We start from the raw sequence: 23,036 nt of genomic DNA on the forward strand, positions 1-23,036 counted from the left end.
GTGAGGAATAGAATGAAACAGGGAAAAAGCTGAGTAGCCCATATACCACAACACTTTTTTTCCCCTACCAGTGACACAATTGTTTGCTATACATAAGACTGAGATTTAGCAAGTACACATTTTCTTCCATGGTAGTGCAGCACTTCAAAATCCTTAAGTCCATCTTCAGCAAATGCACATATAAGCAAACATAAAATTACATTTACAATCATTTTCCTTACCAGTTGGAAAGAGCTTGTAAAGCTGCATTCATATAACAAGTGTTTCCAATATTTTTTAATCCTGTTAGACCTGAAAAAACAGAATGAATATTCAGCAAGTCTGTTAATCCAAAACAAGACACATTAAGGAAAATAATTCCTAAAAAATATAAGAGTTCTGTAAGAGTTCTGATGCCAATTATAATGCAGAGTTGTAACTAAAAGAAACATAGGACTCCTAAAGGAATACTAATCTAACTAGAAGTAGTAATTAAGTGTTTTGATTTTGGCCGACTAGAACACTTCAGACAAGTAGATTGTATTGCATCTTACTAACTTTTTATGTTTTATGACAGCTGCAGATTGTAACTTAAAATACTTTTATCAATTATTTTTTTACTTTAACTTAACGATTTATCTGTTCAGTTAAATGGTTTCTATGCTGTGTTTGTAACCATTAATCATATTACCAAAAGCTTCTCAAGGAAGATTTCATTCTTATGTCTCAAGTTCATGCTAGCAGTCAGATTACGCTAAACATTCAAAACCTACTCAGCATGTGATTATCTCAGAATCAGAATTATAATTACCTATGATCAGTCTTTTTTCTATGCCAATTATACACCCTTTTTTTATACACAGACTGCTCAGTTTAGACTTCCCCACAGAATTTATTTTCAAGCCCAGATTGTTTACTTTCTTGACTAATGTCCATAGTAGACATACTACTACATAGTAGAAAAGTTACAATTAACATATATTCTTTCAGTGATTATGCAGTCATGAAAAATGCTCTTCCAATATTTGAGATGCTGTTCAAAAAAGTCGTAATTACCACATGAGCTCAATTTAAAAAAATTCATCTGAAACACCTGCTCTTCATAGCTACTGAAGTGTTAAATTAATGAAGTAAGTAATTACAAAACAAAATTGCTTTTGTAGGAGAAAACAGTAACATTTATAAGAAAAGAATCAGTAAGACTGGAAAACTTTAAATATTCAGCAATCAACACCATTGGCTCTATGCAATCCTTGAAGTATAGGAACTACCCCAATTATTTCAGTCTGTGGCAGAAAAATAAAACTTACTAAGAAAATGCTTTTACAGCTAAACAACAGTTTGGTTATTTTAGTTGAATTTTTTAATACACAGAACTTCATTTTCAAGTTTTAAAAGGTTTTTCTATCTGTCTGAATGGAAATATAGTCCTGCTTCCCACATCCAAACCTGCATTCTGCCCTTCCAATTTCTGCTACAAAAAGGACAGTCATTCTTACCAAAATTGGAAAATAAGAACAGTCATAGGATTTTTTAATTTTTTTTTTAACAGCAGAAGATCTATCAGGAAGATACTCTCACTGCAGTTTTCCAGCCTGCAGTGTTGCAAGTAAAGTTTTTGAATAGACTTCTTTTCTTGCAAAGATATATTCTAATATTTGCTTCATCAAAAGCATTTGAAAAGAAATTTTAAGAATAAGGTTAAAATGGAGCTAAAGAAGTTTTTCCTTTAAATTTAAGAAATGTATTAACACAGTCACATCAACATCACTGGGAACTTTAAAGCAATTCTACTTGTCTATTACTTCTGTACAAGTTACATTCCCAAAAATATTAGTAGGACAAGGAGATACACAAATACACACACTGGTAGGACAAACTAACTGGGCAGATGGCAAATTAGTGGGCTGGTGACATATCCAGAAAGACCATGCCAGACAACAGAAGGGGCAAAGTAGGGATTTTTGGACAATGCCAGCAGACTTAGGAGAGAGAAAGCTGGTAGTAAATGAGTAAAGAACAAATGAGGTCCATAAATTAGAATAACTCTTTTATAATCACTAATGGAAAACAAACTGCTGTGACATATGCATTGGCATCTCAAAACCAATAGCTTAACAATCTGTGGGTCAGATTTTTCTGAGAAAATGATAGTTAGAAATACTTTCTTTACTAACAAATACAAATATACTTTTCTAAATGATCAATACCAATTTAAGACTTGTAAAAAATAATAACTGTTATATGCTCTATGAAGTGAGAAATTGAGGCTTCACTGTTTGGAGTTTCATCCACTCTCATTTTCATCTTTACAATAGCTTAAAATTAGGGTGAGGTAACCCTTTATACCAGGAAGTGTGGCAGTGCACAAAATCATTACTGAAAAAGAGAAAACAAAAAACCAAAAACCCATACTGGGATACTACAGGCTCAGAAAAGTTACCCAAAATGCAGGATAAACATTCGAATCAGGAACCTTTTAGGACAGGAGAAAACATTAGAACAGATTTTAGAAAAAACTACTTTTACCAGAGTGGCTAGAACAGTAGTTACTTTAAACATTACTCAAACATGCTTTCTTATTTTTGTCGCTGCTTGCACGGGTGCACTACATTTATCAGTGCAGTCTCTGCTCTGAAGGTAAGTAAAGATTGCTGCAATAAAGGTGAAACTAAAAATAAAGGTCTTAGCTGGTGCAGAATAGGAAACAGTTCCACTTAGAAGAGAACTAGTACATAGCTGGAGAACAGACTTGGAGACATACACATGTCATAAAGGGCAATAAAGCACTAGATTTTGCCTTTATTACCTCTAGTCTTTAACTCATCTTCTTCCACTTCGATATCTAAATCATCAAATACAGCTGCCAGCGGAATCTTCAGTGTGGGATTACTAGGTATTTTAAAATCCTTGTAAGGAGAATAATAAAAAAGTATATTTACTTGTATTTATCAATTTTCCTCTTAATTAAGCTTACATATAATTTCACCAACAAATCTAGAAACTGAAAATTACGTGAATGCATTTTGAAATCTCACTGCACAAAGTGAGAATAGGATTCCACAGCTACCCTGATAAAGTTTACTAAGAAAAACCTCACATTTTTGTCTTCAGATTAGCAGTGGCAACATTGCATGATTTTATGGCAACAGCTGAAGAATCAAAACAAAGCAAGTTAATAGTATTCCTTTCCCTTGGATAACCAGTAAGCCAGCACTGAAAAGCTAACACAGTAGCCATCACATAAAATTTAGTGCATATATTTTTGATATGCCACCAGATGGCTCACTACATTTAACAAATTAAACTGTTGGAAGCAAAATATACAAAAAGAAAAAAACACAGTATTAGGCAGGCAGACATTTATTGCATGACAAGCTCTTTTTGTGAGCGCAAGAGCACATAAATAAAAATTCTAAACAAAATGTTTGGCAGACTTTGTAAGTTCTACTGATTTTTCTGTATATTATACCCATTTTCTTGGAAGATTAAAACAGGTCAAGTATAACAGAAGTTCAGAAGTCCAAACCCAGCTTTATGTCAAGTCACCAGAATTTCTGGATAATAAAAATTTAAATAAAAAAAATATTCCAATGGTACTACTCCAATTGAGCTGGTGGCATTTTATGAGAAAATGATCAGATTATGTTCCTATTAAATGCTAAACTTTGAAGTGAAAATATTAAAGGATATTTCCTCTCTACATACATTGAAAAACTGCCCATCTTTCTGTCCAACCTGTGCATCATGGTATCTCTTCCACAGCTCTACGCCTCAAGCAAAACAATTTTAGAAATACTGTACTTATACTTGTGTCAGTTTTAACCAAGTTATCTGTCATTTTTATGTAAGTACATTAAATATGGGATAAAGAAATAACTTTTTTTCAGATACAGGCATTATACCAAACAATTATACTTCAGAAATTGCAGCATAATGTTCTCCAAGACAACACTTATCTAGAAAAGATATTACCAGAGTGAACAGTACTGATGCCAGCAAAGACTAATGTAACCAGAAGATAACAAAACAAATCTAAACAAACCTTGTTGAAATTGCAGAAGAACAAGACAAGAAAATAGCATATTTCAAAATTCTCTGTATAACGTCTACCTTGCTTATTTTTTTCCTCTAACTTCTCCAATACTAGCTAATGCTTTATCCATTATTTTACTCTTCAGCTACTACGTTAATTGTTAACAAGTGTAGAGTTAGGAACAGCTAAGCACTTTTATAAAGGCTTGGTTTTGATGCTATAATCATATAAACCACTACAATCTTAAGCCTGGTTTTACCTGACTAATATGAATTTCCCAGATACTGGACATATTTTTCTCCTTGGCATATTTATACTCCTTGGCAAACACTAATAGCATTCACCAGATTTCTTGTTTGATACGTATTTTTCCACATTAATCTAACACAATACATTTGTCATTCTACCCCAAAATTAAACATATACATACAATATACACAGGTTACTACTGCCTTCTTAATGAATTCTTGCATAGTAGTTAAATTTTTACCTGTTTAGGAGTGTTTGTGTGTATACCACTCTGCTGGAAAAATTTTCACCCGCACATATACATACAAAAAAATCAAGACCTTTTCAGTCACTTATCAAAACTGAAAACTAGACATGTCTAAACCTCAGAGACTCAGTTACAGGAATCCCTTTAAGTGTCTTGTATTACTCGCTAAATGAGGTTAACAATTAGCATATATTTCTCTAAAAGTACAAATTCATTTATACAAGCACAGTATCTCAGGCAAGTATCCATAAACACATACTAAGGCATTCTGCTGCTCCCTGAATATTAGCCAGCAACTACTGTAATGAGTTTTGAAAATAACATTTTCAAGAGCTGACAGAATGGGGAAGCACAGGTGAACTATTCTAATCTTGTAACCTTAAATTTAAACCTGTGCTTTGTCCATATCTTACAGCTGATTGTAGATTACAAACAATTATTAGACAATAAGATGAAAAAAAGCATTCTTAGGAAGCATGCAGTACACAGAGACAGAACACAGAAGCTGGGTACTGTCTTTTTCAAGAAATTTTATAAAAATAGAGAGAAATTAATAGAAAGTTCAGCCACAAGAAAGGAGGAAAAGTCAGCCTCTCACTTGAGAGAAGACACAATGTTTACTGCAAAGCTACAGCTGCCTTTGTTTCACTGGGTTAAAAAAATACCTGCACACTATTTTCTTGTGCTTGGTGAGATAGTCTTGGATTTGGCAGTGGAGAATGAGATCCTAATTTTCTATCCAGGAATACTTCCTTACTACAGGCATAACACCAAACACGGAGTGTAGTAAGGTTGACAGTTAGACAGTGTTTTGTCTCCTAAAACAGAACAAAAACCAAAACTGTGATTCAGAAATTTGGAATAATTAAATATTGCTACATGCAAGCTAGAACAGAAGTATTAAAATTTTAGATCTTTCAACAATGAAACAAATATGTATGTTAGAATATTAAAAAATAGCAATTCAATTACTGAAATTTTAGCACAAACTATCCAACACTCATTTTTAGTACAAGTCACTCAAATTAGCAACAAGGTACAATCAGAATCTAAGCCACTGTCATATCTGACATGCCTTGGTGTAATTACAAAAGTAAGAAGAAAGCCTATTCTCAGAAATGTTACAGTTCAGAACAAACCAATTTTCCAGGAATGTCTGCTATTGGTCATAATGGCAGCTAACTCCTCTATAGTAAGGGCAGTCTTTATTCCTACTGGTTTGCTGTAGGAAATTCAAGCTATTTAACAATCAATCAGAAGAGTAAGGTAAGATTTTCAGTTCAGCTACAGCAAGAGGTGTTCATATCAAAACAAACACTCTAGACTCAGTTCTTTTGCTGACAGCTTCATACTGTGAATCAATATAAAAATTTGACAGATGGAGAATATTTTTACTGTTCTAATCTTCGTCTTTCTTTTTTTAACCTCTTTGCTTACTGTATGATTGTGCACACAGTTGCTATCATCCTCCAAATATTTCCACCAATCCTTCCTGTATTTCTTCCTTATTATGTCAGCACCAGCCAGGTTTATAGATGACAGATTTGCCAGAAATTAGGCAAATACTACAACTGCTGCAGGATGCCCAGGTTCCTCCTCCCCTCATTTAATAAGGCTTTGTACAAGAACAATGTTTTTAATAAAACTGTGGGCTACAATTTCATTAAGCAGCCCTCCCCCTACTAAAAAACATCAGATTACATAAATATCTCAGACAATTTTAATCATGAGAATGTGCTTGATTCTGCAGCTTCAGCTGCATAAATAATTACAAGTCTCCAGAGGAACAGCTTATGAATTTTCTTGAAGTGGACACAATGAACATGATTATTTGCAGTACAGGGACCCTTGCTGGTGGAAACTAGAGTAAGCAGAAATAAACTGATTCACATCAACCTTGTTTCTCTCATTGTAGTGAGTTTATTGAGATTTTTACTGAAAAAAAAAAAAAAAAATTAAAATCCAGTAATTAAGTAACATGAAAATCAAGACAAGGATGTCATGGACAGCAAGCAACTATCCTTTCCTTTTCTCTTACTTGGCAAGTACGTAACATTGCTAAAACATCATGTAAAGCAGGAATAAACTACCGTAGAAAGGCAAGAGGTATAAAATTGTAGGCAAGAAATTCAGGGACCATCTGTTCCCCAATTGCACTACAAGCTGCTCATTTATATATCTATTGTAAAGGCTTTAGAACTGTGATTCAGCTTAAATAGCTGGCAACAAAAAATTGTATTTATATAGATTTATATTAATGCACTATTGATTTGTATAAATATGCACTGCTCTCAAAGCCCTGCTTAAAAAAAAAATAAAAAGTCAGGAGTGGTGGTAAAACGCAGTCATAAAGCATACTTCTTGTAAAACCCTGGTATATACTACTTGTTCATTTTAATATTCGCCTGGGGTTTTTTTAGTATTTTTAGGGACCAAAAATTGCTCAGTGTGGAACCTCAGATGTATTTTCTAACAGACGAACTGTAAATTGGTGGCAAGAATTTAATTTAATCAGAAAGTCAGCAATTCTGAAATGACATCTTGATAAAACTGCCATCCCGCTGTCCCCAGTATTGTTAAGAGAGAATGATATATCTCATTTGCTTCATTTTGGCAAGCATTCCACTTGTACATGTGTGTGCACAGAACAGACAGTGAGTTTAAGACCCAAACAGATGCATTCAAGCTGTCCAGCCTTGCCAGAACTTGGCATGCTGGGGAACATAGTGCACACACTCCACTGCTCCTACCAAGCTGGATCCAAAATCAGGACATGGCAGGAAAGGATATGCTCAGCTCAGTCTACACGTTCTTCATCTGTAGCCACTGGAACAGGGAGCATAATGCAGAAACAAAGCACCTGTTTCTGATAATTTATACTTCCTATCTTACACCTGTTCAGCTCTCAACTTCATTAATCCAACTTTTCTCCTCTTATCCATCAGGCAGCCACAATCCTAAAAAGTTAGACTGAAGCAGTGAAGTACAACATATAAACTGAAGTACTCAAGAAATCTTTTGTCCATGCATCTTGAAAATCATCAGTAATTTTCACCATGTTCTTTTAAGGAGCACAATAATGTAAGGATTACACAAATAATTATGCAGCTGCACAAAGACTGTATACTCACATACTCCTAAATTAGTAAGACCTGCTTCTATAGATGAAAAACAATCATAGCTAATCAAACTTCCAAACAGTATACTAACACAGGTTATTGACTTCATTAACATGAGTAAAAAAAGTTCTCTAACTCTACTTCACTGCTTCAAGTAACTGTATTACTAGCAAATACACATACCTGGGAATGGGTGGTACTGTGATCAACATGGGATTCACCACAGCCAACATACGTACATCTGTTCTGTTGAAAAAGATATGAAGAAGTATACAGAATTAAAAAGTGGTGTCAAACAGGTTTACAGAATAGGAATATACTGCCAGTTCCTTTAAAATTTACTCTGATTTCAAACTTTCAGAGTCCTACACAAACCAAGAGACATGCAAAGTTAAGCGTTAAAATAAATATCACCTAAAGCAAATAAGAACACTGCAAGATTTAACTCAACTCCTCTCACAGGTGGGCAGTGTTAGACATTAAATGTGTTTGGAATATAATTTTTTGGCCATTTTGATATATTTATTCAGATTAAGGTTGACATGTATTTTTTACAATTCATTATTTGGTAGAGATTTTTACAGAAAACATGAAGTTAGCCCAGTGTCTAAAATACTGAATTGCAACAGCCTCAGAACATGACACATTTATACAAAAATGCCTGCATGTCCCTATCTGCAGTGCCTACATTGAAAAGCATTACTTCACAATTAATTAGGTTTTTTCACTTTTAAATAAGAGTTTCCAGCTCTATATGGTTAGAGTACTTTCTACATTCTAGTTATAACATGCAAAATAATTGTTGATATTAATTGTGCTAATTGCAAAGCATATTTGGCTGAGTGTGGAATCTTGCAGCTGCCAATCTTCAGGCAATTTTCATTAATTCCTCATTTGCGTGAGTCAAGACAATCACATAAGAGCATGTTATCTGTATAACTCTCTAACCATGTTAATTTATACAATCAAATAGCAGCTGCACACAGTCAATTTTCTGTATTAAATAATCACAGATATTTGTTAAGTTACAGATGGTTAACATGCTGGGATCTCACCATGTTTTTCTACTGAAAAAGGTGAAGGCAAGATGCCAATTCATCCAAGAGAAGATATATCGCAACATGACACTAAGTGTCCTACTGCAATTACAAAACTCTCCTATGGAAATGTTGGTATGAAATCGAGTTTTTCAATAACAGTTTAAGAGCTATAAGTGAAAAATAAAAAACACGTTTTAAGCTTCACAGCATTTCCCCACCTGCCAGGCTGATTCATCCCTGAACACCTCTTCCAACTCCCAAGAGGGTTTTTATATGTAATTAAACTTCAAGGCATATAACAAAGACATTAAACACTGTTTCTTTCCCCCTTCATTTCTATCTCTTATTGATAGAAGGAGCAAAATAATCTGATCTTTTAACTGTTACCATAATCTACTTAAAAGGAAACTAAAGAAGTAGATTTTTAAAAATACTCATACATACACCTAAATGTTGGCATCTCAGCCTAGGTGTCTTCCTGACAGCACTTGGACAAAAGGTGCCAAAAAATGAAGTCAAGCCTATAGAGCAAAATTTCAATCTCTGGAAACAGCTGTATGTCCGAAGAACTCACGAGACATTTTAAAAACTAAATTAGCTACATACTTTCCTCTCAGTATCATAGATTAATCAGAAGCAACATTTTCAGAACCTTTTTTTTTTTAAATACACTGAAAATTACATTTTTTTGTAGACAGCAAGAAGAGTAAGGCAAAAGCATATTTAAGAAAGAACTATATCCATGGTAAAGACTGTACAAAATTCGTACAAAGTTTGAAGAATGTTTATACAAGCTTCTGCAAGTTTCAAAATAAATTTTTTATTTGTTCTGCTCAAGATTAAAAAAGTCAGAGTATGTATTTTTATGCTGTAAAATGTCAGCATTTACTGCTAGATGTTATTACTACAAATGCTAAGAGAGGCTTATAGAAGGTAACTTAATTCAGGAATAATATATTATTTTTCAGATCTACAGACCTGGGGAAAAGATTAAAAAAAAATTTAAAAGCTAAAAAAATACCATAACTGAAGAAGAAACCTTAATGTGCTATTTCCAAAAAATCTCATTTAAAACACAGTATTCTTAAATTACAGGAAATACGTACCTGATAGAGGGTAAACAATTTTAAAAATAGAAAACTGCACAAGATGTTTTGCTTTTAAATAACTTAAAGAAACTAATTTAAAGAACTTCATTAGAGTTGTTTATTAAAAAAACCACTACCAACTTTATCTACAGATTACTAGAAAAGGACCCTACTATGGAATAACAGAACAACTTACCTCTAAGCATGCCCAAAGGTTGGGTCCTCTGACTTTACAGTCCTGACAAGTGCCCTATTAAAGGTAAACACACAAAGTATTATTTCATTTACTTTCACCAGTAAACAACAACTTCAAGACAAAATGAGAAAAAAATACTGTAAAGCTCAGTATCAGCTGTATAATTTTAAGACAAAAAAAAGATGTGTTGATAACCAGCCCAATTTTTCTTTGCTTCACTTAATCTTAAGATCAGCATATTTTTCTAGTAAAACACTAAGATAGATCTCTGAGTTTTCATCTTAAACCAAAAATTGTTCTTCTAAATAGAGCATAAACATATATCATATTATTATAAAATCCTCAAATTTGGTCTTTCCAATAAATTTAACATAAAAAGAAATGAAAGTGATAGAACTTGTAATAACTGCTTATCCCTATTTGCAGACAGTCAACACTACCCGCAAAGGTTTACAAAAATAGATGCAACTTTAGAGAAATGCTATACCCAGCATCACGAGCAAATTAAACTGTTAGAGTTTTAAGATAAAGAAATTTAGCACCACAGACAGAAAAAGTTTGGCTTTTCATCACCTCCCAGCTACTAAAACGGGTTACAAGATCTTTCTTTGTTCTATTTATTAATAGTAGCTGGAAACCAAGATTTCAGGTAGGGGCAGTTTCTCAAGCTGTGACTGCTCCCTCAAAAAGTGAACTGTTCTCCAAGAAACACTTAAGCATAAATTTCTTTGTTACAGTTTCTACTTGAAGTCAAGTCAGTTATACTATATTACGTTAACATTCCAAATAACTGCTACAATGGCAATGTCTGAAAATAAAGTTCAGCTTGCTGTTATGCTAAGTCTTTTAACTAATATTTCCATTAAAACATCACTTGCTTTGGAAAACACTGCTGGGAAAGTTACTCTTTAAGTGTTAAGTACTGAAAAATAGTTTTTCAGTTTTATCAAGCCTATAATTCTTCCCGTACTTCATTTAAACCTTACTATTCCAGTACAGAAGATTTTACCCATGCTTAACACTGAAATGCATCTTATAACCAATAATACATGACAAGATATGTAGCTAAAATAAGTGACCAGAGTTAACTGTGATAGGAAGAAAGTAAGCCGCTACAACTCACATGAGATTTCTGTATCAATTCCTCTTTTGTTATCTCACCAACTGATTCCAAGTGTGGACAGTTGCTTTCGGGCGACGACATTTCAGAAGCTGGGATTTTCAAGACCAGGGAATCACTTGTCAACAGAAGTAAGAATGAGTAAAACCCAATTCCTTACAGTAGGCAGCAAGATTAGATATCTAATATGCAACATAAACATAACTCTTAAAAGAATGTGCCTTTTTAAGGTAAGTTAGTATAAATAAATTTATTAGCAGTAAGAGAATCCAACAGTCAAAATTAAACACAGCTGACTTCTAAAATGAAATTCTCTTGACTTTTAGGGCATAAACTAACAGAATCCTGAGTGGAGCAGAGCTGGTTTGGATTAATTATTTAACTTCCTGGCCTCTACCATGGCACCCCAACGACATAAAAATTACAGTTTTCAAGCCTACCCAGAACTGATGGTGGTTTTAACTGTATATTCTGGTAAGGCATCTTATGCAACACGGCTAAAGTGTGCTGAAGCTGTGAAGGCTAAAATGCAGGAGCACATGACTTGTTTGTCAAAGGAGAAGGAAACTTTATCTTGGTTTTATTTATTTACAAAGACACATTCTACATTCAGGCATATTGTATATCAAAAGCAAACTGAAACTTGTAACTTACATGTAGCACTGAACACTCAGTGAGCTTTCCTCTTGTTTGAGTTCTCTCTGTCCATCCAAAGTCTCTGATGCAGACACAGAAACTTATCAGAAGTAAAGAATGCTAAACAGAGTTACTTTGTCATTATATATTTTGTTGGCTGCACAGAAAGCTATGATGTTTTACAGAAGGAAAATAAAAAAAATTAACTCAGTAACATTCTTTTTATATAAACACTCCGACTCATGCAGATAAGAACCATCCAAGAACTTTGCTCCAGTTTTGTCACTTAAACAATTACTATTGATGCCTCAATCTCTCTACAGCCCAAGAAATCTTAAGCTTTCTTTGCCCAATTATCTGTCCAACGTAGCACTCCTTTATCAAGACTTGCAACTAAACTTCCATCCTAACTCCGTAATGCACACTCCTTGATTTGTTTGCAGCCTTTAGCACTGTTATCAACATCTCTTTCCTCTTTGCATGTTGGCTTTGGCAGCTTTTGGTTTGTTCCTTCCACTATATGACCAATCACTCCTTTGAATATTAAGTAACCTGGGGCTTTGATGGTGTGGGAGAAACAAACCTTGCCTAGTAGGCATCTCAGACACACTTCCTAGAAAACTTTCTGTTTGTTATCTTTGACTTGGTCTTTACTTCCATTGCCATGCAATAAGATCCCTTTGAACCAAGAGTCATTTCAGTTCCCTTTGGTTATCTAAGGGGTTTTTTTTATATGTGTGTGTGTATGTGTATAAATAGACTGTATTATTCCTACAAACATTCCTATACAAATAATACTATTAAAGTATTATATTATTTGTATAGGAATAATAAAATACTTTATATAATTTATTATACATCTGCATGTATATACCTGCATATATATACTTAAATATATTTTATGTATATAGACAAGTATTTAAGTCACAAGATATTTCTTATATATATATATAACACGCACACATACTCAAGTATGTGTGTGTAACTTTCAGTCTTTTTGAATGTCACGTTAACAGCTGTTCAATAAAATATTTAAGAACTTATCTCACAAGACTGGAAATACTACAGTAAATTAATAATTCGGGATTTTTTTCAAGATGATGTCTAAATTCTCTTCCTGGACCAATGGCATGACATTTAAAACGCAGTACTCTCAAATATAAGATGCAGCTGGAGAAGTATTTCCTCAGTTCAGTGTCTATTTGTAATCTATGTGCAGTATTGCTCAAAGAGATTTCAAATATGAAAATGATGTTTTTCAGGCCAAACCTCCTCAACTTCAGCCATGTTAGCAATTCTGCTTTGAACTGTAAAATTCCTTTTTAGAACAGAAATGGAAACATGAATGTATGTTTCATCTTGCACATTTTGCAAGGTCTGTTAAAACATTAAAAGTGGACAAATTAGTTTCAAATAAAGCCCTGACAAACGAAAAAAAAATTCAGCATGAATTAATGCTGATTTAACACAAATGCTTTAGAAAGACTGGTATAATGGATTAGTAAAGCTTTAGGCTTAATGGAAGAAGCTTTCTGAATGCATTATTCCAAGTAATACAAACCAATGAATGAAGTGGAGACTTCATCTCATGCTACCAGATTTGTATTTAACAGCTACTTTTCACACCTGGAACCACGCAAATCCAGACCCACAGTCCTGAACAAACCCAAACCCAGGAGTTCTGCTCACACCAGATTCTGTTTCTTGGAGCAGTCTGCATCTGTCTTCTCAGATCAGAAAGACCAAAGCATGTTGAAACTCATGTCCCTATGGATGTGGTCCCTATTGCTGTCCGTATGGAAAGCATTCCTTGTAGAAGTCTAGTTAATGTTATAGATTCTTTACATGTTATTATATGGGCAAAGCGGAATGGCCTTTCTTTCACCTTTTGTTAACAAAATTCTTACACACCTCCTTCCATCATGTAGCAACCGTGATAACTCACTGTACTGCCATAATCTTGGTAGCTTAATATATTTAGCTGCAGTAACACATTTTGTAAAATTTTATGTTTAAGTTCAGAACTGGAAAATTAATTTTAAAACCATGACTCATCCTTCAGCTCCCTAAGTCCTAGCAAGTCCAGGACAGCCCCTCCCTCGTTCACTGCCCTTCCTCAATTTCACTACTTCCTACTCTATCTGAAAAGATTGCTTATCTTTCTCTACTGATATGTCTCATTATCACATCTGCTTTTTCACAAGCTTCTGCATTGCATTGACCTCATCCAGAAGTCGCTTCATCACATTTTCAGTAATTACAAAAAAATAAAAATCTACTTTTGTACTTTCTCTTACATTCCATTCTATACCCCTGTTCTGAAGCTGGAGTGTATCTCCACTTCATACCCCCAATGACATGTGATAGTCTGTATTGGGAAAGTACCTAGATATCTCATATGAACAGCTCTACTGGTTCAGAAAAGGTCCGTTTAGCTCAGTATCCTGTTGCTACCACTGACCAAAAGAAGACATCCACAGAATAAAAACTGTACAAGAATATATAGCTTCCCTGAATCCTTTACAGATGATGCTTCCTGAACGAAAAGTTTATATATTAGAAAAACTGAGAAAGGCTCTGAAAAGGATCTATATCAGTAATTTCAGCCTTCCTCACATTGCAGAACTCTAAAAAATTGTTACTGAGACAGGAATTCTTAGACAGCAATCATGTGTCCAGTGGTAACAAGACTATTTCTGTCACCTTTCATGGACCCTTCAGAAGTATTCCATGGTCTCACAGGAACCCTAGAAAAGTCACAAGCTGAAAAGCGTGGACCTACACATATGGGATACAAGAAGCATATTTGTTTCACTATGAGGTTAAGAATGAAGTAAAACTTAACTGGGAATAGAACTCAAGTTTTAACACTAACTGTGCATGATCATACTCATGCAATAAGATTCTCATCAAATGCTTCCCACATATTTGGGAAAGAACTTTGCAGTCTATTGCTATGTCTCTCCACCTTTTCAACTGAAAGGTTTGTTACAGCCCACCTATCTCAATGCATCATACTATATCATTCAACTAAGTGAACCATTTAATGGTTAAAAGAAGGACTTAACACATTTTTGCTTAGTGCATGCATAGAGTCACACTTCAAAGGAAGAAAAAAAGCCCGCAACACTTATCTTGAACTCACTGTCTTTTTTGTGTGTGTTCTTGTTTATTCTTTGCATTCACTAAGAAAAAAACATTTGCTCACGTGTGCCATCAGAACCATAATTTAAAGCATCATGACCAGCAACCTATTTATTATTCAGCAGAATTCCATGGCATCACAGACTTGTGTGGTGCCTACCATGAAGACCTATCACACACACAGAAAAATCCCATCAAACACTAAGAGAATTCAACTGATCTTGAAAATTATCTTAGGCCCATGGAGGGAGCCTAATATTTCCAATAGAAAGACAACAGATTTTAAATTCTCTCAAAAATTTTTTTAGTTAATGTTAATGTTTTCATCTGCCTAGTTATAGTAGTTAACACCTCAACAGATGTTGAAATAAACAAATATGTATCTTTATTCCTTTGATGTCCCTAAATATGGAGCCATTTCATCAGATCTTTTTACAGGGTTCAGTAAGGGAATGCTGGTAGAAGATTTTAAGAATAAAAGGATTATTCTGAAGAGAGCAATTACTTGAAGCAGTAATTGTATCTTCATTATAGGCTTTTATTATTTTTGCCGGTACAGCTCTGAATAACAGTGTGACAAACCAATAAGCTCTAAGTTCAGGCTTCTTATTTGCACTCACAGTTATTTTACTAGTGATGCACTGGAACAATTGCATTTAACATTTATTTTCATTTTATGGCAACAAAGTAAGAGCGACATGGGGGGGCAATTTTGTATCTGAACATTTAATTATGTAGAATACTAAAGAGCTCTGGAACTTCAGTAATTACTTATCATATAAGTATTCTTCATGCTTCAGGAAAAAAACCCATCAGCATTCACTCCAAACAATACATGCCCATTGAAGCTACAGCCTTAGACATACATATCCAGATTTTTAAGATGTACATTTTTCTATCAGTTTTCTAAAGAACTGTGCTGCTCTTCAAAAATTTTACTGGTTTCATTGACAATTTATTACAGAAATTACTTCAGCTTAACAATGCACTTGAATAATATTGTTACCAAACTTAAGAATAGTCTTCTTAGGTCAAGAAATAGGGAAGATTAACCTTAATTTCACACATTAAGTTCCTTTATATTCTGTTGATCAGTAGGTGGTTTTGATTTTTCACCCCTCATCCCTCCCTATTTCTACCTTTTTTTTAATCTATCAACTCTAAACCAAGAGTATCCTGTTTTTTTGAAAAAATGATGACACCGATCCTAACTCTGGTAGGAAACTTACTTTATCCATTTAGAATAAAACCCGGTATTTCCCCAGTAAATGACAAAAGCATGCTCAGTAAACTGATGAAAGATACCTGGTCCTTATTTTCAGGCACCAAGAGCTATCCACTCAAGCGAGATCACTTTCATTAGATTTTTCTTTTCTGCCAATGAAGTACTGTTTCCGAAGAGAAAGGACATTAAAAAGAATGTTTGAGTTGAGGGTATATCCTCTTACAGGCTTAGACATTTTTGATTTTGTGTTGCGTTTTCGGGTACATAGACCATCCATTCGTTTCTTTCTTCCACCACTTTAAATCCTAACTCAGAAACCCATTAGCTGACCTTTATGTTTCTAAGAGGATTTCCCCAACTCAGGCTTTGCCTGTGCGCAGGAGAAGTCTACGGTGATTTTCCACTAGGTGCTACACCAGACTTTTTTCTCCAGCCTATTTCATCTCTCGTACACGGCGACCTAAGCGTGTCGATACCTCAGGGAACGAACAGAGTAATTTACAGGTAAATTATTGGTTTTAGGAATAGCATCGTACCTACAACACCGTCGCCGCATGGCTTCAAATTTAGCAGGTATTTGCGGAGGTCGAGTCAAAGCTCTTTGGCCGCTTCCAGCGGGCAGGCGGGCGAACCCCCCCCTCGCACGGCGACCCGCTGACCCGGAGCGGGAGGCCCGGGCACGGCAGACCCATCGCTCCGCAGCTCAGCTCAGCTCAGCGGCCCGGCGGGGGGAGGCAGGCCGCGCACCGGCCCCGGCCCCCACCCGGCCCTCCGGGAGCGCAGCGCCCCGGCCCCCGAGACGGCTCCCGCCGCCGCCGCGGGCGGCCATCGCCGTGCCACCGCGCCCGGCGGGCCGAGCCGCCCTGCCCTGGACTTTGAGACCGGCCGGAGACACCGCCCGCCGCGCTCCGCTCCCCCCTCACGGACGCCGGGCCGGACCCGACCCGCCCTCCCCGCCGCCGGCGGGACTCTCCCCCTCTTACCGGAGCAGCCGGGAGGACGCACCGTGCGGCGGGGCCCGGAGCTAGGTCGGGCCGCGGCCAGCCCCGCGGCTTCCACCGATGGCGAACCCCAGCCTCCGGGGACAGCGGCCCTGGCGGGCGGGCGGGCAGCGCTCCCCCGCCCGGGACGGCGGCGGCGGCGGCGCAGAGGGCCGCCGTGGCGGGGAAGGCGCGCGCGCCCAGACCAGCGGCGCCGCCGGCGCCTCCTCGCGCAGACGGACGCCCACCGGCCGCGGCTGCCGCAACACCGGCCGCGGGACGCGCCCCGCACAAAGATGGCCGCGCGGAGCGTCTCCGCCGCTCACGTGAGCGCTGCCCCGCACAAAAATGGCGGCGCCAGGCTCCCACCCCACCTCGCCCGGCCGGCCGCGGGAGGCGGTTGCCCTGCGTAAAGATGGCCGACGCGGACTCCTAACGGAGCGGATCGCCCTCACGTGGCAGCGGCAGGGGCTGCCTCCCGGCCGACCTCGGCCGCTTCTCGCTGGCCCGGAAGCGGATCCCCCGCCGGTCTCCTAGCAGCCGCCGGTGCGGGGAGGGAACCGCCCGCGAGGGGCCGTGGCTGCTGCCCGTGGCGCCCGCCCCGGTGCTCGGCAGGTAACCGAGGGCGGCAACCGTCGGGCCGCCGCGCAGCGAGGACCCGGCCCGAGGCCCGGGAGAGGCGCGCCCGCCTTGTGCCTGGGCGGCTGCGGGGACGGGGGCTGAGGGGCGCGCGGAGCCGCCACCCCGGCTCTGTCCCGAGGCTCGGGCGCCCCTGACCGCGACGCCGGGGCTGCCTTGCCTGGGGAGGGCTCGGCAGGGCCGGGCGGCGGTGGCTTCTGCCCCCAACGGGGCTAGCTACGGGGACGGGGTTCGCCGCCCCTCCGAGGCCGGCCGGGCCCCGCTCCGTGTCCCGCGGCGGGGAGAGGCGCCTGCCCCGAGGAAACGCCTCCGGGGCGGCACGGCCCGCCCGTGGCCGGCGGCGGCGGCGGGAAAACAGCCGGCCGTTAAAGCCGACGGCTCCCTCGGCGCGTGGGCCCGCCCTTTTCTGTCACCTCGCCCCCTGCCACGGTTGCGGTCCTGGACGTCAGGTGCCAGAGGCTTCGCCTTGTGTTTAGCTTCAGGGCGTGAGGGGGATGTTCCCCTTAACAGGGGAGATGGCGTCAGGCTGTATTATTTATTCCTCACTGTGTGTCTCCAAAAACCCGAAGCTCTGAGCGAGATGAACTTTTTCTGGCTGCTCTCAAATCTTTTAACTCTTTGAGCTGGCAGTTACGCCCTTCCAACAGCAGTGATCTTAGAACAGGGTTGTTGCCGTGTATGATTTGGAGGATATAATAAGTGAACTGCCAGCTAATCAAAGCAGACCGAGTCCTCTGTGGATCCTGGTTATACGTACACAGGGCTCTGCTCAGAGCAGTTGGAAGGAATGGGGCCTAAGCTGGGCCAGCAAGTGTGCTGTCTTCTCATTAAGCATGTCTCCTCTACTCAGAAACAGCAATCAAACAAGTCATGTACCTGTTATATAAGAGATTTGAGCTCGTAGAAGAAAGCCGTCCTGGGCTTCTATTGCGTAATTCGGCACGTATGCTTCATTTGACAGAGTATTCCAGAGACCATCTGTGACTGTTTTCAAGATAGTTCCACTTAATGAGGTTATGGGAGAGAGGGAGCCATGTCAGAAGAAGCTGCTACTGAGGCACGATTTTCTCTGAAGACGGTAGCTTTACGGGTATTTCATCTTCCCATTTCTTGGTATTATTCTCTTAACCAGGTAATTTATATGTTATCTAAACATTGTCACTTTTGATATATATTTAGAAGTTGAACTGCAATGTTGTTCTCACTCTTCTGCGCTTAGTATGAATTAAATTTATACAGAACACCTCGATTTTTGTTTTATTTAGAACATTGAACTAAAAGTAGGGTTTTCTTGTCTTTTTCTGCTAATAAATGCTTAGTGCATCATCATGCTTTATCTGCAATGTCTATATGTCTTCATTTGCAACAGCACAATGATTCTCATCAAATATCAAAACCCTCAAGTTGTCTTTTTTTTTGTAGAATTTTTCAGATATTTTAAAACTAAACATAACTGTCATTAAATTTTGATTAGTAGTACTGAGTGTGGTCTGAAATACTTTCTAGATTGCCAGCACCACTCTCCAAATTAACCTGAATGATAATTCATTAATGTAAATCAAAAATCCTTGTTCTAGTTTTGGAGTCACTTCTGTTTGATTAAATAAGTGGCTCATGACTAAAACAAGGTATTGATTCTTTGAAAGCAGGCTGTTTATTAAACCCGTTCAGTTCTTTTTTCTGTTTTTGTTTGTTTGTTTCACTTGCAGAAAGATCTTCAAAGAAAATCTTAAGGCTCTATTAATCTCAGTATTTCCTTTTACAGATGGCCCTGGAGTGATTTATTTTTATTTTCTTTCATTGACACTATAGGCTAGTTTTCACTAGCAACATCGATAGCAGTCACTCAAATCTGGACAAAGAATACGTTACGATCTTAGTTTTCAGGATGACAAAAGCTGGAGGTATTGTGAAGCTGATACCCCTTGTCTGCAGAGAATCATAAGATTTGTCCCTAGAGCACCTTCATGTCAAAGACAGGGAGGAGGACCTGTAATTGTGTTGGAGAGATTCAGAGAAGACAGGTGTTAGTTGCTTGTAACTACATATGTGATAAATGATAGAGTGAAATAGTGAAATAAGTCAGAATTACTTGAGAAAATATTAAGGCTTCAATCATATCGCTCAGAGAATACATTTCTTGAAGGGGGAGCCATATTCTGATGCCATAATACACAGGAGGAAAAAAAAGAGTTTCTAAGTACAAAATATGGTCCAGTAGATTTTTTTCCATTCTGTGTATGCTGAATCATTGACAAGGATAACTATAAGAAAAAAATTGTTTATCGTTAGGAATGCCAATAGTGTTTTTTAAAAAATAGATATTAGCAGGTCCTAATAAAGTTCTGCTTTTAAAACCCATGTCTTTAATATGACAGTATTTTATTTTTATTGAATTAGATGCTTGTCAGCAAAAGCAATGCCATTTTTCATATTTGCATGTAAATGCTTTTCAAAGTTTTACTGCATATAAAACCAGAATGCGATAGTCTCAGTCTTAGCTGCATCTGATTATTTTCACATTTTTTCTGTATTTAAAATACTTTAAAATTCTCACTGCAAGATCACTGATTTCTTTTTTACATTGCGGCATTCACATCCTTTTTAAATACCATGTGCAACTCCATCATGTGCAACTATTAACTTTCCTCTCCTAGATGTTTTCATTTCACTGTTAGTTTATTTATGATCATGCTTGTAGGCACAGACGAATTTTTAAAAATCCACTTACAGTTCTTTGAAACTTTAGTTCTAGCATTTAATTCTGTGGGCTTCAAGGTTTTAATCTCAGTTATTTGGTTATTAGCTCTTTTCTGTGAAATACAGTAGTCTTTTCTAAGTACGTGCTTGTGCTGTGTTTCAGGGATTTCCTTTTCCTCGCAGAGTACAGTGCTAGGTTTTTGGCCTCAGTCAAGATACAGTACCACTAAGGACATGGTTCTCAAGTCAAAGGTGTTTGACTTGTTGATTGCAAACTCACTGCAGAGCAAAGCTTTCAGTGCTTCTTTAAATTACAGAACTCTTGATAGTATTAACCAATTACACAGCAACCAGGGACTGCGAGAGTGCAGCGGTACTCTGTGTGGCCAGCTCTCTCTTGTGTGAGGAAACATGTTACAGAAACACCATATTAGCCCCAAGGACTGTAGATCTGGTTTTCTCCCAGCAGTTTGTTTCTCAAGCAGCATAGATTTCCTAAAGATTTTGTGAATGTGGACTCTAGTTTCCAGTTAAGTGGCTCTTATCTTCTTCGTATATCTTGTCAGTTTGAATGTTATAAACTTTGTTAATGGCTTTTAATTCCAGTTGCTTGTATATGTGGTTCTTATTTGCTAATTTAAATGTCTGTAAACCTATGGCTGATCTATATCCAAAATAAAATGTAACAATAAAAAAAAAAGGTTTATTTAGAGAAATATGTTTAAATACATGTTCTTCCCAAACTGAAACACAATGCAAATGTTAGCTTTTGGATCCTCCACTCTTTCACAGTGCAAGAAATAGTCTATTTGTGAATGGTGAGTTTCTTCTCAGAATTTTTTTGCTGTTAGAGAATTAACTGAAGCCCTGCATTGTCCTGGCATTAAAAAGAAATAAAATAAAAAGAAGTTTGTCTGAAAGTCATTTATGTAGATCCCCCATAGTTCATGGATTTGCAATATACTTTATAGTTCTTGGTACTGCAATATGTCTCTTAGTGCAGCCACTTACTTTGTTGCACCAGCCCCTTTGTAAACTCTCTCACCTACTGGCCATCACAAATTTTGAGAAGCAGTTAGTCTGTGTCCTTGCTCAGAGTTGGTTGTTTCTCAGGCTATGTGAGAGCAGCATCTCTTATCTCCCTCAGACAAGCTATAGCCTAGGTTGAACACAGCAAAAGGAGGACAGGAGGAAAGGTGGGACTTAAGGAGCATATACCTCTAGTGAAGTCACACTCTTTTATTTTCAGATAAAGCTTTCCCCTGGGTTAAAGAAGCTTTTCACAGTAACAGCAGTGAGTGCAATATCTGTTATTTTTCTGGCCAATCACTTTAAAAGAAGACGTGGAAAGAAAAACAAGAAAGTGCCACCATGGGAACCAAGTCATCTAGTATTAGAGTGTACCAAAGCAGCTGCATCAGAAAAAGGTACATGAAGGAACCCCCAAGTTTTTGTTTTCTTGGACAGGAAGAAAATGGGTGTGAGGGGTTGGGTGTGCATAACTGTGTAGTAGTAAACCAAAGTATTTTCCTTTAATGCTGAGTAGGTTTGAATTGTTGAAGTAGAAATTGTGCAAATTAGGAAGAAAATTGCAATGTATTATAAATAAACTGGTCGTCTTCTCAAAGGTGAAGTTTCAATCATGACTTTGGATTAAAACTTTCTTTTATCAGTAGTATATTAACAGTGGGGTTTACTGTTCTTGTGGACACATGTCCATACTGAGAAAAGCAGATTTAATTTTTTATAAGATGGGAAAATAACAATCCTCAAATGCATGGTTATTGTTATAGATATCAAGTGTTCTAATTTGTAGTTTCTCATGTAAAACTGTAAATAAAGGAATACTTGTTGTATGCTTCTAAAGTGGATTTTATGGAAAAGAGTAAACTCAATTCTTGATAGATCTTGCTAACAAAAGATACAATGTTTTGAGTTTGCAGCAGCTTTAAAATCAGTGTATCTCTTAGGTTCTAGTTGTTCCAGTAGTCGGCAAAACTTGACTCTTTCTCTGAGCTCTGCCAAGGAAAAAGGATCTCAGTCTTGCATCTATGCAAATGGAGGACTTTTCAGTAAATACTCTGGTTCAGTTCAAAGCCTGGCCTCGGTAAGTAAAAGTGCATTAAGGCTCTTGAATGTGTGTTAACTTGCACTGAATGTGCACCTAATGGTTTCACTGAGCTGAAACAACTCTCCTGAACAAGCTGTGTGGAAGGCTAGAGAAGCTGGGAAGGACAACTACATAGCAAAAATAGTTTCTAGGCAGAAAGCTTGGATGTAATGTACTCTGGCAAGAACGTAGTTTTAAGGATACTCTGTATAACAACACTTCAAAATTTGTTTACTTTTTTTAAGGTTCAGAGTGCCACCTCTTGTCACAGTTGTGCTTGTGCCAATTCTAATTCCTGGGATAAAGGAGATGAAGACGATATGAAGCTTGTCAATATTCCAGTGACCACACCTGAAAACTTATATTTGATGGGTAAGTTATAATAAGAACAATCAGCATCTACCAACAATGAATGTAAATAAATTTTTTTTATGGCAAAGTGACACATAATATTATTGTGGTGTTCTTTCGCAGTGTCCTGTTGGGATGTGTCTAAGAACATTTCCATAAAATAATGAAATCTTACTT

At 37.7% G+C, this 23,036-nt stretch overlaps 2 protein-coding genes across 6 annotated transcripts in view; one reads left to right on the forward strand and one right to left on the reverse strand.

Annotated features, from left to right (window-relative positions):
• USP33 (ubiquitin specific peptidase 33) overlaps positions 1 to 17,267 on the reverse strand; it is a 43,313-nt gene extending 26,046 nt beyond the window's left edge. For 2 of the 4 annotated variants that reach the window (XM_049808573.1, XM_049808572.1), the window contains exons 1-9: positions 16,410 to 16,803; positions 16,160 to 16,242; positions 11,729 to 11,792; positions 11,078 to 11,192; positions 9,955 to 10,008; positions 7,814 to 7,876; positions 5,177 to 5,329; positions 2,789 to 2,888; positions 222 to 291 (exon numbers count right to left, since the gene is read on the reverse strand). In XM_049808573.1, coding sequence (XP_049664530.1) covers positions 222 to 291; positions 2,789 to 2,888; positions 5,177 to 5,329; positions 7,814 to 7,876; positions 9,955 to 10,008; positions 11,078 to 11,158 — 521 coding nt within the window. In that variant the 5' untranslated portion in view covers positions 11,159 to 11,192; positions 11,729 to 11,792; positions 16,160 to 16,242; positions 16,410 to 16,803. Of the gene's footprint in view, positions 1 to 221; positions 292 to 2,788; positions 2,889 to 5,176; positions 5,330 to 7,813; positions 7,877 to 9,954; positions 10,009 to 11,077; positions 11,193 to 11,728; positions 11,793 to 16,159; positions 16,243 to 16,409; positions 16,804 to 17,062 lie in introns of those variants that run through there. The other 2 variants (XM_049808575.1, XM_049808574.1) reach the window with 1 other exon arrangement.
• MIGA1 (mitoguardin 1) overlaps positions 16,472 to 23,036 on the forward strand; it is a 45,570-nt gene continuing 39,005 nt past the window's right edge. The window contains exons 1-5 of one of the 2 annotated variants that reach the window (XM_049808585.1): positions 16,472 to 16,583; positions 18,660 to 18,830; positions 21,648 to 21,825; positions 22,369 to 22,505; positions 22,754 to 22,880. In XM_049808585.1, coding sequence (XP_049664542.1) covers positions 18,732 to 18,830; positions 21,648 to 21,825; positions 22,369 to 22,505; positions 22,754 to 22,880 — 541 coding nt within the window. In that variant the 5' untranslated portion in view covers positions 16,472 to 16,583; positions 18,660 to 18,731. Of the gene's footprint in view, positions 16,584 to 17,473; positions 17,675 to 18,659; positions 18,831 to 21,647; positions 21,826 to 22,368; positions 22,506 to 22,753; positions 22,881 to 23,036 lie in introns of those variants that run through there. The other variant, XM_049808584.1, reaches the window with a different exon arrangement.

The sequence above is a fragment of the Accipiter gentilis genome, chromosome 8 (genome assembly GCF_929443795.1).
Source record: "Accipiter gentilis chromosome 8, bAccGen1.1, whole genome shotgun sequence".
In the NCBI taxonomy this organism is placed as follows: domain Eukaryota; kingdom Metazoa; phylum Chordata; class Aves; order Accipitriformes; family Accipitridae; genus Astur; species Astur gentilis.